This window comes from Poeciliopsis prolifica, unplaced genomic scaffold (assembly GCF_027474105.1).
Source record: "Poeciliopsis prolifica strain line A6 unplaced genomic scaffold, Auburn_PproV2 SCAFFOLD234, whole genome shotgun sequence".
NCBI lineage: Eukaryota > Metazoa > Chordata > Actinopteri > Cyprinodontiformes > Poeciliidae > Poeciliopsis > Poeciliopsis prolifica.
In genome coordinates, this window is record NW_026562609.1 from 61,755 (window position 1) to 78,119 (window position 16,365).

The 16,365-nt window shown below is 38.3% G+C and overlaps 1 protein-coding gene and 2 pseudogenes across 1 annotated transcript; all 3 read right to left on the reverse strand.

Annotated features, from left to right (window-relative positions):
- Window positions 1–224: 224 nt before the first annotated feature.
- Window positions 225–8,923, reverse strand: LOC129357256 (STARD3 N-terminal-like protein). The gene is made up of 9 exons (XM_055026625.1): window positions 8,746–8,923; window positions 4,633–4,958; window positions 2,555–2,632; window positions 2,403–2,480; window positions 2,095–2,148; window positions 1,539–1,656; window positions 1,365–1,463; window positions 1,192–1,247; window positions 225–746 (listed from the first exon to the last, which is right to left on the reverse strand). Exons 2-8 carry the CDS (start codon window positions 4,831–4,833, stop codon window positions 1,195–1,197), a joined length of 681 nt encoding a protein of 226 aa, XP_054882600.1. The 5' UTR covers window positions 4,834–4,958; window positions 8,746–8,923; the 3' UTR covers window positions 225–746; window positions 1,192–1,194.
- An 879-nt stretch (window positions 8,924–9,802) lies between these two features.
- On the reverse strand, window positions 9,803–12,383 carry LOC129357257 (tripartite motif-containing protein 16-like; annotated as a pseudogene).
- Window positions 12,384–13,199: 816 nt separating this feature from the next.
- Window positions 13,200–15,137, reverse strand: LOC129357255 (tripartite motif-containing protein 16-like; annotated as a pseudogene).
- Window positions 15,138–16,365: the final 1,228 nt, after the last annotated feature.

Below are 16,365 nucleotides of genomic sequence, written 5' to 3' on the forward strand. Positions count from 1 at the left end.
TTTATAGTCTTAAAGTCCCTAAAACATTTGATTTGTGAAAATTCAGTTGGGGGGAAAAACGATTATCCAAAGCTCAGTGACTTCCTGTGTCACTGACAGTTTTCTTGCCACTCTTCAAAATGGGAAAGACATAAGAACATGCTGTTCCCATTTCAAAGTCAGGAAATTATTCCACCTAAACATTCCCACATTAGATCCCAGCAAAGTCAGAAACAAAAGAAAACAAGGTTTCACTTTTTATTGGTTGTTTTCCAGACAAGCTTCCCCTGAAACCCAACCGGTTTGGATGGCATGCATCAATAATTACATTGTTTGACTGTTTCCTCCTCCAACAGCAGCTTTTAAAAGCAGTTTAATATATAATATATATATATATATATATGATACAGTGCAGGATCCTTCATGAGGCTCATTTTCCCTTTTTTCAGTCTCTTTAAATCAGTGACCTGATCAAACTGCTCCTTCACGCTTTCCTTCATCCAATCACAGGATTTATGTCACAGTAAAATCAAAAACAACCAAATATTACAGTAAACATGGTGTAAATTTAAGACAAGCTGTCCAAAAACGTGTCAAACAAAACATGGTGAAAAATTTAAATCTTTTTGTTCAACCAGACTTTAAGTTCATTATGTATAAAAACGAATTCTTTAAAAGGTGCAAAAACTAAAACCCGGCTGGAACCAGAAGTGGGACGGCGTTGAGCAGAAGGTCCAGAGTGGACGGAGCAGGACGTCTTCAGGAACCTGAAGAACCAGCAGAACAAACCCGCTCAGCCAATGAACTTTAACCTTTTAAAGGTCAAACTCAAGCAGCTTTTCCTCAATTTAACATATTTAATCTTAAAGATACATCAATGATTAATCAATGCTGCCTCATATCCTCTAAGTTTAGTTGATAATAGTTCTGTGGTGGAAGATTTTCATCAAGTTATTTTTATTATGACTTTATTAATCTGATGTCGAATAAATTACCAGATAATTTCTTCCAATTCAATCCCGTCTTTTGTTAGGAAAGCTGAATGATTTCTTCTTTTTGTCAAATTTTATCCATTTCTGGCTTGAGGATTAAAACTGTAATAATTTGACTGGCAGCCAATCAGAAACATGAACATAGGAAATAACATTTTACTGAATTTCTCTTTTCTTTGGAAAATAAAAGCTATTTTTCTGCTGCAGGAGGAGTTTCTACCTGTTAGGAGACTTTCTGAATCAGGCTTTTTTCTGGGTCCAGATCTTCATCAGAGTCTGAAAACAGGACAGAAAACGATCAATGTGACGATTCAAACGCCTTTAACAGAAACTACAGTTCTGGCTCTTTTCTCTGTAAAGATCAGGAGTAAATGTTGGTCTAGGATAAGTGACCTGCGAGAGACTCGGGTGGAGAGTAAAACTGGCCGTCGGATAGAGGACCGGGACCCATGAGCGGAGCGCGCTCCACGGCCTCCAGGAACGACTGATACCCTGCAGACGGGACAAACGAGGTCAGCAGGTCCGACATGGAGTTCATGTTCATCTGCGGTCGACCAGAAAACTCACTGCATTCGTCCTCGTTCTCCTGCGGCAGCACCTTGAAGTCGAGCAGCCAGGTTTCTATCCAGGCCAGGATGAAGGAGACGATGGGCAGCAGGTAACCGAAGGCGCCTTGGAGGAGCAGCTGCTCACAAACAAACCAACAAATCACAAACTCATTCATTTTCTGGTTGCTTCTGTTCACATTCATCAGAAAAACTCAATGATTTGATGGTTTTATAATCTGAACATATTTATAAAATGTGGAAGATTCAGATTTGTCTGAGCTAATCTCACTTTAAGGTCCAGGATTTTATTTTTTTTATGTTTTGTAAATGATCACAAAATGTCAGTATTAGGACTTAATCTAAATATTTTAGAATATAACATTTTGTATTTATTTTAATCAGTTCAATAGGCAGGTGAACACAGAGCTTTAATAAACTGAAATAAGTTCAGCTGAGATGAAAATATTAGCAGGTTGTAACAGAAACAAACTCTTTATTAAACCTGATATTGTAATTATATCTAAAAATATTTGCATGAAGTTTTGGATCAGCAGCAGCTTTATTCTTCCTCTTACCTTTGATAAAATGACTTTAATAATCAGGAAGGCACAGCTGACTGCAGTGGTTATCTAAGAAAAACACACAGTCTGTAATATGGATATGAATCCTTCAAGCTTTTTGCAGCAACTTAAAATTAAAATAATTCAATAAAATAAACAAATATAGAACATAATGAAACACAAAAGCCAGATAAAAACAGTCAAGGTCCTCACTTCCTTTAAGATGTTTGTTTGGATCTTTTCTCCATGAATGTTTTGTGAAATAATCTGATTTTAATTTATGTTTAAATAATGAAAAACGGCTGACAGGCACAAGCACTTACAGCGACGGCCCACCAGTGACGCAGCTTGCAGATGGCGTACGCCAGGATGAGAGCTGCAAACCTGAAGACGGCCAGCAGCTGGAAACAAGCCGCCGCTCAGATTAAACAAGAAGATAACGAATAAAAAACAGCTAAACTGGAGACGCTCTTACAAAAATGTCGAAGAAAGAGGCATGGTAGTCGTAGTGCAGCACTTCCTTCTCCAGCTGCGCCTGAACGCCTCCGCTCACCTGCAGCACAACAAACAGAAACATTTTGGGTTTTTGCTCAATAAAATCATGTTAATTACTAAATACTCTTAATATTTTCCTCATCTTACATGAAAAAGTTTGGATCCAACCAAAAGCATCACTCAAAAATTCACAAACCCTAAATAGAAAGTATGATAAACATGTTATATATATATTTTGTTATATATATATTGAATATATTTTAAAGTCCAAAGCTTTTCAAATAAGAGCAAAAGTTTTCATCTGGAGCTGCAACATTAATTTTACTGAAGAGTTGCAGCATTCAGAGCATAAATCAGATTCAGAAATTTACATTCTGCAGATTTTTAATTAAACCACATTAAAATATGCACATAAATATGTTTCAAAAAGAAAACAAATTATTGTCTAAAATAACAAACATTCCTTTGTTTTCTCTTAATCATCTGTAGGAAAAGATTCATCTGCAGATAAAATAATAATAATTTCTAACAGCAGGTTGTGAAAAGCTCACATGACGTAACGTTGAGCTGATTATTGACGAGTTAAAACGTGGAAAGCAAAAGGATGATTTTGTTTTATTTTTAATTCATTTTAGGGAAATTGAAGCAGGTGAAGTGAAAATGAGTTCTGGGTGAAACGTTTACAGACAAAGAAGTTTTAAAGACTTTTTAACTTAAAATTTACATTTATTTTGTACAGTTTTGGTTTAATTTATGCTCTGAGTGTCTGAGTCCCAATACTCCAGCTGATGATTAATTGATTACTAAATTAACTGATTATTTCAATAATCGATCCATTTGAATGAATCCAGTTCATGGTTTCTTCTCTGTGTTCATCTAGTAAACTTTTCTCCTTCTTTCTCCAGTTAAAAGTTTCAAACACAGTTTGGACACAACAAATTAAGATTATGGGATTAAATGCAGCAAAAAGTCCCAAACCATCAAGATGGAGGCTGCAGCTCCTCATTCCTCACAGGCATAAAAGCAGCAGAACATCCAGGTGCAACCGAACGCCCCCCAATGTAATGCCGCCCTGGAGATCTGCCCATATTCACAGCATTAACAGAAACATGTTCAGACTAAAGTTGAGATTTTTTAATGATATTCTTGTTTAGTTAGGGATGTTCTCACTCTCCTTATATTCATCTTTGGAAGTCAAAAATAAACCCTAAACTGAGTTTAATAAACTTAACATTATTAGTTTTTTGACATAATGAGAATTGATTTCTAGATAAAAGACAAAATACACAACAGTGTAGATTATTTGAAAGACCGTAGGCCGGGATTCAAACCCGGAACCTTCCTACTGCGAGGCAGCAGAGCCACCAGCTGCGCCGCCCTCTGCTGTCGGAACAGGAAGCAGCAGGTCAAAAAGTCACTCAAACTATTTATAACAGAAGTAAATTCACTTCTGTTTGATGAGTCACTGCTGACAAGCAAACAAGTCAAAAAAAGAAGTAATTTTGTGTTTTTTTTGTGTTGGAGGTTGAACCAGATGTAACTGGATCATTGTAAGAGTCTGACAAAAAAAAAAGACATTTCCTGAATCTGAGCAGAAGCCTGACCTTGACCTGCTCCTCCACAGACACCCTGACCTCCTTCTATCCAACCGCAGACAGACGACCTGCAGCGAAGCCATAAACCCAACAAGACAGACAGACATTCAGTCTGTTCCTGGATGTGTCAGGTCAATTATTTACTGAGTAAAATGAGTTTTTACTATATAAACTGACCTTTTTTACATCATGAACGTCTGTGGCTTTAACTCTGAAGGTTTTATGTGTTTCAGACGACATAAAATTTTGGAAAGCAGCAGAAAACTGAACTTTGAATTGTTCAGCTGCAGGATTAGTTACAATCAGTGATTCTTCAATTTGTTAAAAAGCTTTGAAATTGTTTCTGCATAATAATACATAAACAGCAGGCCTGTCAAATAAGCAATAAATCTCTTAATTGCATGAACTCTGTATTTTAGGACCTGCAGTGTTACCAACACAGAGTGCAAAAACATCGTCTTACATTTAGCTCAATAATCCAGAGCAGAGTGATGAACAAAAGGTCAAAGGTGACGAAGAGGCAGAATGTCCTCCGAACATCTGAGATGCATTTCTTCTCCCCGAATTCGTACGACTCCACCCTGGCAGACAGCGGCGTGCTGCTGACTGAACCCAGCCCTCTGCCGGTCAGCCGCGAATCCACGCTGCTGCACCTGCTGTCCATCGCTGGCCCCGCCCCCGGACAGGACAGGCCCCGCCCACTGCTCAAAACGGCGTCCTCACAGGCAGCAGCGGTGGGTCATGTGGCGGTTTGCAGTCAGTTTGTGGAGGAAAACGGCATCACAGCATCTGGAAGGAAAAAGATTTTTACATTTACTGGTGTTATAACTGGTGTGATGTGTTATAACTGGTGTGATGTGTTATAACTGGTGTGATGTGTTATAACTGGTGTGATGCGTTATAACTGGTGTGATGCGTTATAACTGGTGTGATGTGTTATAACTGGTGTGATGTGTTATAACTGGTGTGATGTGTTATAACTGGTTTGATGTGTTATAACTGGTTTGATGTGTTATAACTGGTGTGATGTGTTATAACTGGTGTGATGTGTTATAACTGATATGTTATAACTGGTGTGATGTGTTATAACTGGTGTGATGCGTTATAACTGGTTTGATGTGTTATAACTGGTTTGATGTGTTATAACTGGTGTGATGTGTTATAACTGGTGTGATGTGTTATAACTGATATGTTATAACTGGTGTGATGTGTTATAACTGGTGTGATGTGTTATAACTGGTGTGATGTGTTTATAACTGATGTGATGCGTTATAACTGATATGTTATAACTGGTGTGATGTGTTATAACTGGTGTTATGTGTTATAACTGGTGTTATGTGTTATAACTGGTGAGATGTGTTATAACTGGTGTGATGTGTTATAACTGGTGTGATGTGTTATAACTGGTGTGATGCGTTATAACTGGTGTGATGCGTTATAACTGGTGTGATGCGTTATAACTGGTGTGATGCGTTATAACTGGTGTGATGTGTTATAACTGGTGTGATGTGTTATAACTGGTGTTATGCGTTATAACTGGTGTTATGCGTTATAACTGGTGTTATGCGTTATAACTGGTGAGATGTGTTATAACTGGTGTGATGTGTTATAACTGGTGTGATGTGTTATAACTGGTGTTATGCGTTATAACTGGTGTGATGTGTTATAACTGGTGTGACCTGTGAAGACGCTGTTGCAATAATTAATGTGACTAAATATAAATGCATGGATGCGTTTATCTATAACATGAACATGTTTTCATTTAGTCATTTTAGTGATGGAGGATTTTTTTACATTTTCATACAATATATTCAAAAAACAAAAAACCCACCTATAGTTAGTATCTGTCTTTCTGAGATTAAATACTGAATGATGGTTTTATATCCCACCTAATATTCCAGTAGACTTCACTTGATTAGGGACAATTATAGATGTTTAGTCAAAAAAAAACCTCAGAACAAGTCAAAATGTTCACATATCTTATTTTGTCTCAAGATAATCTTAAATGTAGAAACATTTTGCTAAGCACTGCAAATTCCATTTAGGAAAGAAACAGAATATCATCTGTCAGGGTTACAATAGAGACAGTTATTTCTACAGACCTGCTTGAAAACTCACTTAAAACTAGTGACATGTATTTCCCTCAAACAAATGTTACAAGTATATTTTCCTGTGACTATTGTAGAGCTTTAACTCCTCCTCGGCGAACTTGGGGAAGTGAAACTAACTGCAAATTTACTTTAACTGTTAGTAGTTTTCATACAAAGTAACATAAAACATGTTTCAAACTCCAACAGTGTTTTGCTGTTGATGTTGTTTCCTACAGGTTCACAAAATCCACATTTTACAAACAGTCTGAGCAAAATCTTCATTTTTTTGTATATTAAAGACTTTTTTAAAGTCATATATTTATAGTAAATATAATAGAAATAATACACAAAATCTGTCAAGATCTGCATGATCCAAACCCAGATCTGGAGCCAGTGAGATAAAACCAGGCCAATAAAACGGTTTTACGTCCACAGGCTGATATTTTTCTCACATTATGAACAGAGTCAGTTTGCAGCTTCCTCTTCACTTCCCTCTGAACCCGCAAAGCAACTTTACATTTTAACTGGTTTAGATCTGACATGGCTGACAAAATTCATTCTTATTCATTTAGGAGAAAATAAATCAATATTATGGATCCAAATTTGCTCAATTATGGTTGATTAAAGCTGTAATATGAGCACAAATATTTCCGGCATTTTTACTGTTAAACATGTTATGAATTAACAAAGGATCACAGATGGACTCTTTCATTCTTACTGTTTCAGATAATTTGAGTCTAAGGGAGAAAAGTTTAGAAAAATAAAAGGTGAGCAGCTTTCCCAGCATCTGATGACCTAGTTAAATATTCCCCAATGTGGGAAGTTAGTGTTAATGAATTCATGTGATGAATTCGTTTCTACTGACAGGAAATATCGCCTCTCAACTTCTCATTTGTGGCTGTGTTCAGTCTGAAAACACGTGTTGAGCTTTTGTGGCAAATAAAAAATGTTTCAGTTGCAGGTTGGTTGACGAAGACGAGGTCCAAAGCTAGAAAACACAGACTGAAGTACGGAAATTTGTTTCCATGTTATTTTTGCACAACATAATAAATGTGAACTTTTTGAGAGAAAAAAAAGCTTTTAGGAACATCAATAATAATTTTTTGTAGCAGCTTTTGAGATGAGTCAGGAGAGGGGCTTGTATGTGACAAGCAACACACACCTCCAAATTGCAACTTTCCCAGAGGTGACAGATTCAGACAGACTGAAATCGTCAAAGAAAACTTCTACCATCATATCCAAAAATGTAAGAGCATATCAAAGTGTGAGCAGAAGCTTTTAGAGATTTATATATATAAAACCAAAAACATTGGCGTTCAAAGACTTGGCAACTCTGAATAAGCGCAGACTCCTGGAACGATAACGCTAACCCTCTAAAACAAACACTGATCTAAAACATGTAAGGAGGAAATAATCCCGGTAAGGATGATGACAGTGCAGGTGAAACTGGTTTTATCAAGCAGCTACTTCAACAAAACCGGATTGTCTGAAAACATAAAGATGGAGGAGGAAGAACGCAGAAAGACTGAAACACAACAACAACAGCTCTAAGTTTTACTTTTAATATTATTACCTTAAGAGTTTCCTGTTAAATAATAGTGAAATAATACTGAAAGACAGTGGTGTCCAAACGTTGTAACATTAGGGCCAAAATGTTAAATAGTTTTTTCTTTAAATTAAAACTGAAAAGATTTATTTATTAAGAAATTGACTGTGGACAATAATATACTAAATAGACAATATTTTAATAAGGCAAAGCAGCAAAATCATTGTAGGAAAGGATTCTATAAATCATTTGATCCAAAATACAGTTGATGTTTTAAATGGAAGGATAAATAAATATAGTGAATAACAATATTTGTCTGTAAAAATCTCAAATTGAAATTTGCTACATTCTTGAGTTACAGACCAACCAGCCAAAACAGAGTCATGCAGAGGGCTGTAAATGGCCCTGGGGCCACACTTTAGACATCCCTGCTTTAAGAGATAACCAGAAGAGCTTCAAACATAACCATAACTGTAAATAAGTAATAAATTAAGATTAAATATATTGATGTTACGTCACAACTCAGCCTTCCAGGATGTGTCTGGACGCACCTGTTCACCAGGTAACACATTTTTACTGGAGGGAACAGTTTATACAATTAAAACTGTGATTTCAGTATTTATGTAAACAAACTCATTGGAAGTCTCTACAGACCCAGATATTTTAGATCAGGTTTAAAAGCTGACGGACATAAACAAGCTGACAAGGCCTCGAAAAAACACAACACTTCGGAATGTCCCTTCAAACGGTCATCTGAGTCACCTGGCCAGGTAGGAAAACAAAAAGCGACAAAACAAACAGAGAAAATGAGATAAACGAGCCCTGAGCGGCTCTCTGGCCGCTTTTACTGCATCACTGCGTTCATTTGACAACCAGCTAGCTAGAAAGCTTCCTCCGGGTTTCCTTTAACGCTAATATTTCACTCCGTCACAACTCTTACCTGGCAGAGACGCCCAGACAAGATTTAATGTTCTCTGGATAAAAACGTCGGACGTGTTTTTGCGGCTGATTTCAGGTTCGGGGAGGCGGAGAAGTTATCCGTTTGCTCTTCGTTTGCTGCTCTGGAAGGATGGAAGTCATGCTAGCAGGCAGGTTGGAGCAAAGGATTCTGGGAATTGAAGTCTGCAGCTGGAGCCAGAAACGACCTCAATACAAGAGGCAGCGCCCCCTGGTGGAGAATAAATATTACTTATTTATTGCGTATTTATTCTTTTTTTTTTCTTTTTTGCTGTTTTATTTACTTTGTTTGTTGAATAAAAATACATATTTAATATAAAATTAACTAAAACGAGATAGAGAGGCTGTTTGAAGAGGCACTATAAGGAGGCAATTAAAAGAAAATTGACTTTATAGAGGATTCATCAGAGGAAATGAGGAACCAGAAGCGCAAAAAGCGATTATGCACTTTATGAATCTATGTTGAACCCAAAAATATTAAATATTCTTTACACCAAAATGTCTTTGTTCTGTTTGTGCAAGACCATAATGTAGTTTCCTGTTTAATGAATCAAAATGAGGTTGTTTCTTTCTTCTAATCTTAATCTAAATTTTGGATTAAAATTTTTTATAGTTTTATTTTACTATAAAATGAAAATGAATAATATTCAATTCATATTTTTTTCCATCACATCTTGAAAAATCTTCAAACCAATTGTATGTTTTTTTTTTTTTTATGCATTTCAAGAATTAGAGGAATTCATCTGGATACCTGGTTGAACTTCAAGAATTTTACATCATGTGTCGGGTTTAAATGTTTCTGACCAATCAACATCAGGATATCCCCAAGGTAGGTAATGAAAAGCAACTCATTGTCCGGATTGTCAAACATATTTTCCAAAATCATTTCCACATAATTCAGGATCAAATTGTGGTCAAGTCCAGTCTTGACCAGAATACAGACACAGATTATTGAATATTTAATTGGATCCATGGCTTCTTCAAAGATGCTTTATTTCACTTCAAGCTAAGAAAATGTTCCTTCTATTGCCGCAATTGTGTACAAAAAAGACCGATTTTCCGCAGGACAGGGTTTTTGTAAAAACATGTCATATATTCACACAGTGCAACTCTTTATATTGTTGTTCCTGGGATTCTGCGTTTTATTCCACCGGCTTTGTTGTCTGTGTGGAGTGCAGTTCCTCACTGTTGTAGGAACAAAATATTTATGTACTTTTTAGAATTTTTAAAAATTTTAATTAGACTAAGTAAAGAAAAATAAATAACATAAGTGCTAAAAAAAAGACATCAGTACAGTAAATCCCAGTCAACAATCTTAACAGAAATTTATTTGGGTTTACAGAATTCTGCAGAGTTTCCATTGTTCCAAATCCAAACTCCACCATGTAGCGGCTCAGTGAATGTGGTCTGGACTCTGTGGATCAGAGTCATGGATTCAGAGACGCTGTAGAAGGACAGGATACCTGCTGTGTGATCCAGGTACACTCCCACTCTGGAGGAAACTGGACCTGAGATGGAGCTCCAGATGTTGTTGTGACCAAATTTATAACAGTTTTTGGAATACTCCAAAGCCCAGGATTTGTCATTACCTCCAAATTTACATTCATTGCCACTTCCTGCTTTGGTATTGTTGTATGCAACAGCTACATAAATTTCTGTCCCTCTGCACTTCACCTCCCAGTAACAACATCCATTCAGACTCTCTTTACTTAGAACCTGACACCATGAAGTGAATCTGTCTGGATGACTAGAATAAGACTGAGGCTCATCCATCACTGTAACCTTCCTGTTCTCCTCTGATAGCTTCAGATAACTGTGAGCCGTGTTTGGATCCAGACTGATTTGACATGAATATCTCAAGAATCCAGCCCTTGTTGTTGGTTCTGGTTCTGACAGTAGAACATCCACCTCAGTGACCATCAGTGAGATGTTTGTCCATGAGTCTCTCAGGACGTCCTGTAGTTTCTCTCTGAGCTCTGACACAGCTGCTGCCACGTCCTCAAAGTGTCTCAGAGGACGGATGTTGATGCTGGATGAGTGTGTGGACTCACTGAGTGCTGGCAGTGAGGGGTAGTTGAGAGAAACTGGTTGTGATCCTCTGTGTGTGAGAGCTGCTCCAGCTCAGCGTCTTTCCTCTTCAGCTCAGTGATCTCCTGCTGCAGCTTCTCCTCAACATCTTTGACTCGACTCACTTCAGTTTCCTGCTGGGATCTGATCTGCTGCTTCACATCAGAGCTTCTTTCCTGGAGGAGACGGATCAGCTGGGTGAAGATCTCCTCACTGTCCTCCACTGTTTTATCAGCAGAGTGATTGATGGCCTCCACCTCCTGTTGAAGCAGCTTCACATCTTTCTCTCTGTCCTGGATTCTCTGCTGGATGTTTCCTCGTCTCTCCTCCAGCTCTCTCTGCCTCTCAGTCCTTTCTGCTGCAGCTGACACTGTGTCGTGGCCTTGATGTTCATCCACAGAGCAGATGTTCTCCTGCAGGTTCTTGTTCGGTTCCACCAGCTTGTGTTTCTTAAATGTCTCTGAATCATAATGAGGCTGAAGGTGTTTCTCACAATAAGAGGCCAGACAGAATAAACAGGACTTGATGGCTTTCAGTTTCTTCCAGTGCAGAAATCACAAGCCACATCTTCAGGTCCAGCATAGCAGTGATCAGCAGGAGCAGCTTGGAGTCCAGTCTTCTTCAGCTGCTCCACTAAAGCTGCTAGCATGGTGTTTTTCTCCAGGACAGGCCTTGGTGTGAAGATTTTCCTGCATTCTGGACAACTGTGAACTCCTTCCTGATCCTGTTTATCCCAGTGATCTTTAATACAGTTCATACAGTAGCTGTGTCCACAAGGAATAGCCACTGGTTCCATCAGTAGATCCAAACAGATCGGACAGGAGAAAGTTTCTCGGTCCAGCTGAACTGCTTGCTGCTCCTTTTCCCTCTCAGTCACAGTGACTGTGTGAGTTTCACTTCCTGGGAACAGAACATTTTTCTTCTCTGATCTATGAGTCACATGTCAGTGCAGAAAGGCTGCAACCAATAAGCTTTCAGCTTCAGGAGACATTGGCTCCGCCCACTAGAGCAGGAAGAAGGGGAAGGGATATCAGGCTGCTTTTACTACAGAGATATTGGCTTTTAAAGTAAAAAATGTCAAAGTTTAATAGTCATCTGTTCAAAGCAACTGACTTCATCAAAAGTCAGATCTCTAAAATCTAATTTCTTCACAATGTCAAAGAATGAAATAAGGAGTCATTGTTGCTGGAGAAATGAGATAATTGACATATATGGTGGGAAACATTTAATTTAATTGCTCTATCTGCTGTTGAAGAAATAAAAAACAACATATTTACTGTTTATTATTAAATTTATACTTTAGATAATTTAGTGTTATCTACCGCAATGATGTTGAGAGGTTCTTCTTTTTTTATTTGGCTCATATGGATACTGATTCATTTCTTTAGTCTTTTGCATAATTATTAGGATCTGTTTTAGACTCTGTGGCACAATTTAACCAAGCAGGATCAGGGTAAATAAAAACTTGCTCCTGGATGATTGAAGCCATCCGTAAGTTTAGGAGTTGTTGGACAATTTCAACATTTATGGAAAGATACCAAGCTGGATGTTCATGGTTTGCTCCTCAGAGACCTGATCACATCAGTGATAGGCTGAAAACGCCAGAAATATAGAGTCTGTTCATCGGTTTGAACAAGAAACATCCTGATTTGTCAGTCAACAAAGTTTAGTACATCATTTCTCATTTTATTCTCTGACCACCAGTATAAATAAATTGCAAATGTTTTGTTAATAAATTTGGGGAAACACATTGCATCCATCATCACTATTTCTGCTGCGTCAGCAAGCAATCAAGTTTATTTGTGGAGAACATTTCATCAACAAGGCACTTCAAAGTGCTTTACCATTTAAAACACAACAGTACAAAGTTATAAAAGATACCACATGGTAAACATTATATTTTGTGAAGTAACATCGTTGCACAAGAAATGTTGATGGATGGATCTGTTGCTCCTGCACACATTGGGTGTTTTCCAGTCTTTAGAACAAAGAGATCTGAGGTCAGACAGGATCTGATCACAGATTTAGAGCGAAGAATAAAGAGCAGAACTGGAAATTTTACTATTATCTCCTTATTTACTAGGGTTAGAATTAACCCATCAGCTCACCAAATAATAATTTGTTGTAATAATGAAGAGAAAAAATTTCCACATTTCTCTGTAATCAATTTGTTTTATTGATGAAAGTTAAAGAGACAGAAAAGCATATATTTATTTTCTTTATATAAATGACATTATTGTCAAATAAATCAGCATCAGTTCAAAGTTTATGTTTGTTTCAGATTCTTCTTTGGATCACAATGAAGAAAACATAAAAAGTTTTCTCAATCTCAACTGATTTAAATAAGAACAACATTTATTCTGCAGAACAGAAACCAGAACATCCAAATTTATCAATACAAATATTAAAGCAAAACCATCAGAACCCAGAAAGTTTTAGATTTTCATATGGAGAAATATTTCTGTCAATACTGAAAGAAAACATGAGCTGCACTTTATGGCTCCTGGAAACACAGAACGACATTTAAACCAGAAAATAAAGAACAGCAGAGCAGAAAAGAGCAATGAGTCCTGATCACCAATCAGGCAAAAGAGAGAAAATCTAGTTTGGTTTTAAGAAATGTACAGAGTTTCCTTTGTTCCAAGGCAAAACTGCAGCATATAGCGGCTCAGTGAATGTGGTCTGGACTCTGTGGATCAGAGTCATGGATCCAGAGACATTATAGAAGGACAGAACTCCTGCTCTGTGATCCAGGAACACTCCCACTCTGGAGGAAAATGGACCTGAGATGGAGGTCCAGATGTTGTTGTGACCAAATTTAAAACTGGTTGACTGACACTCTAATGCCCAAGATTTGTCATTACGTCCAAATACACATTCAATAGGACTTCCTGCTCTGCTGACATTTTTATACGCGACGGCTACAGAAACTCTCCCTCTCCATTCCACCTCCCAGTAACAACGACCAGTCAGACTCTCTCTGCTCAGAGCACGAGTATTAGTAATAAATCTGTCTGGATGACTTGGATAAGACTGAGACTGATCAGAATGTGTTACCTTCCTGTTCTCCTCTGACAGAACCAGCATTGTGTGAGCCGTGTTTGGATCCAGAGTGATTTCACATGAATATCTCAAGAATCCAGCCCTTGTTGTTGGTTCTGGTTCTGTTCTGACAGCAGAACATCCACCTCAGTGACCATCAGTGAGATGTTTGTCCATGAGTCTCTCAGGACGTCCTGTAGTTTGTCTCTGAGCTCTGACACAGCTGCTGCCACGTCCTCAAAGTGTCTCAGAGGACGGATGTTGATGCTGGATGAGTGTGTGGACTCACTGAGTGCTGGCAGTGAGGGGTAGTTGAGGAGAAACTGGTTGTGATCCTCTGTGTGTGAGAGCTGCTCCAGCTCAGCGTCTTTCCTCTTCAGCTCAGTGATCTCCTGCTGCAGCTTCTCCTCAACATCTTTGACTCGACTCACTTCAGTTTCCTGCTGGGATCTGATCTGCTGCTTCACATCAGAGCTTCTTTTCTGGAGGAGACGGATCAGCTGGGTGAAGATCTCCTCACTGTCCTCCACTGTTTTATCAGCAGAGTGATTGATGGCCTCCACCTCCTGCTGAAGCAGCTTCACATCTTTCTCTCTGTCCTGGATTCTCTGCTGGATGTTTCCTCGTCTCTCCTCCAGCTCTCTCTGCCTCTCAGTCCTTTCTGCTGCAGCTGACACTGTGTCGTGGCCTTGATGTTCATCCATAGTGCAGAGATAACAGATACATTTCTTATCAGTGCGGCAGAAGATCTTCATCACCTCATCATGCTTAGAGCAGATGTTCTGCTGGAGGTTCTTGTTCGTTCCACCAGCTTGTGTTTCTTTAAAGGAGCCACATCATAATGAGGCTGAAGGTGTTTCTCACAATAAGAGGCCAGACAGACTAAACAGGACTTGATGGATTTCAGTTTCCTCCCAGTGCAGAAATCACAGGCCACATCTTCAGGTCCAGCATAACGGTGGTCAGCAGGAGCAGATTGGAGTCCAGTCTTCTTCAGCTGCTCCACTAAAGCTGCGAACATGATGTTCTTCTTTAAAACAGGCCTTGATGTGAATGTCTCCCTACATTGAGGGCAGTGGTAGTTCTTCTTCTGCTCACCTTCATCCCAGAAACTTTTAATGCAGTTCATGCAGTAACTGTGTCCACAGGGAATCGTCACTGGATCCTTCAGTAGATCCAAACAGATCGAACAGGAGAAAGTTTTCTGTCCGGCTGATTCTGCTCCATTTCTGCTCTCAGTCTCAGTGACTGTGTGAGTTTCACTTCCTGAAACAGAAACTCAGTGAAGAAAAAAAGATTGAGCTCTGATCTATGAGTCACATGTCAGTGCAGAAATGCTGCAGCCAATCAGCTTTCAGCAGCTGTTGCTTCCTCCCAGCTTCAAGGTGTGTTTGAGCAGGAAGAGGGAGGAATATAAAGCTTTGATTCCAGGAATAATAAAGTGTTAAGATAGCAGCCCTGGTGGATTACCTATCCAGTAGCTTTTCTATTTGATCCTCTTGCTTCTCTTTATTCCTGCTTCTTCTTCTTCAAATGTTGCCATAAATTCTTCTAAATCAGAGAAACAAGCAACATTCTTTGTCTAAAAGTATATTTTTCATTATCAGTTAAACAAACTCTGTAAAGCAAAAAGTTTTTTCAAATGAAAAAATGTTGAAAAACTGATTCCTGCTTTCATCCCTCTGACTTGGACCTCTGTGGTTCTGCTCACATTGGCTTCTGATCCATCATTGGTTCCAGTTGCAGCTTATTTATTAACCAGTCCAAGAAGGTCCATAGTATCACTTTGAACTGATTTCCTGTTTTTGCACTTATTTTAAATTATTGTAGTCACATTCACAGTTTTGAAAGTTTTGGCTATGATACGTTTTCTTGCGTTAACACATTAAAACGTGGTGGAGGTTTGTCATTTCATCAGAGAACAAAAAGCAGCTCCCAGTGAGATGGTTTCCTTTTTTAAACTTTTCCAACATGTGACATTCTCCACCCCAAAAAGTTAAATCCTACAGAAAGACCTGGAACCAGATCGACAGTCTCCCCTGCAGTACCACAACTCACCACCAGGTGGCGACCAGCCCATGGTTTGTTTTAATGTGACTCTTTATTTGTTGACAAATTGAGCCTCACTTGTTTTTATGCTTGTTTGTTTAACACAATATTTTTTAGACATATTCCTTTTTAAGAAGAAAATGAAATTTTTTTGCAATAATGAAATTAAAACTTTCCACATTTCTTTTTGATCAAGTTGTTTTATTGAAGAAACCCAAAGAGACAAAACGGCAGACATTTATTTTTCTGATCTAAATCTAAAGAATTGAGGAGAAAACAGCATCAGTTCTAAATTGATTTTAGCTTCAATTTCTTCTTTGGATTACAGAAAATAAAACAGAAGCAACTTCAGTTCATTTCAATCTGCAGAACCGAAACCAGAACATACAAATACTAAAGCATAACTATCAGAGCCCAGAGAAGATTGGATTTTCATGCGGAGAAA

Coding starts and splice junctions, on each gene's coding strand:
- LOC129357256 (XM_055026625.1), bottom strand. CDS start 4,833: ATGGACAGCAGGTGCAGCAGCGTGGATTCGCGGCTGACCGGCAGAGGG. Junction 2,633..4,632: donor TCTGGATTATTGAGCTAAAT/GTAAGACGATGT, acceptor GTTGTGCTGCAG/GTGAGCGGAGGCGTTCAGGC. Junction 1,248..1,364: donor TCCACCCGAGTCTCTCGCAG/GTCACTTATCCT, acceptor TCCTGTTTTCAG/ACTCTGATGAAGATCTGGAC.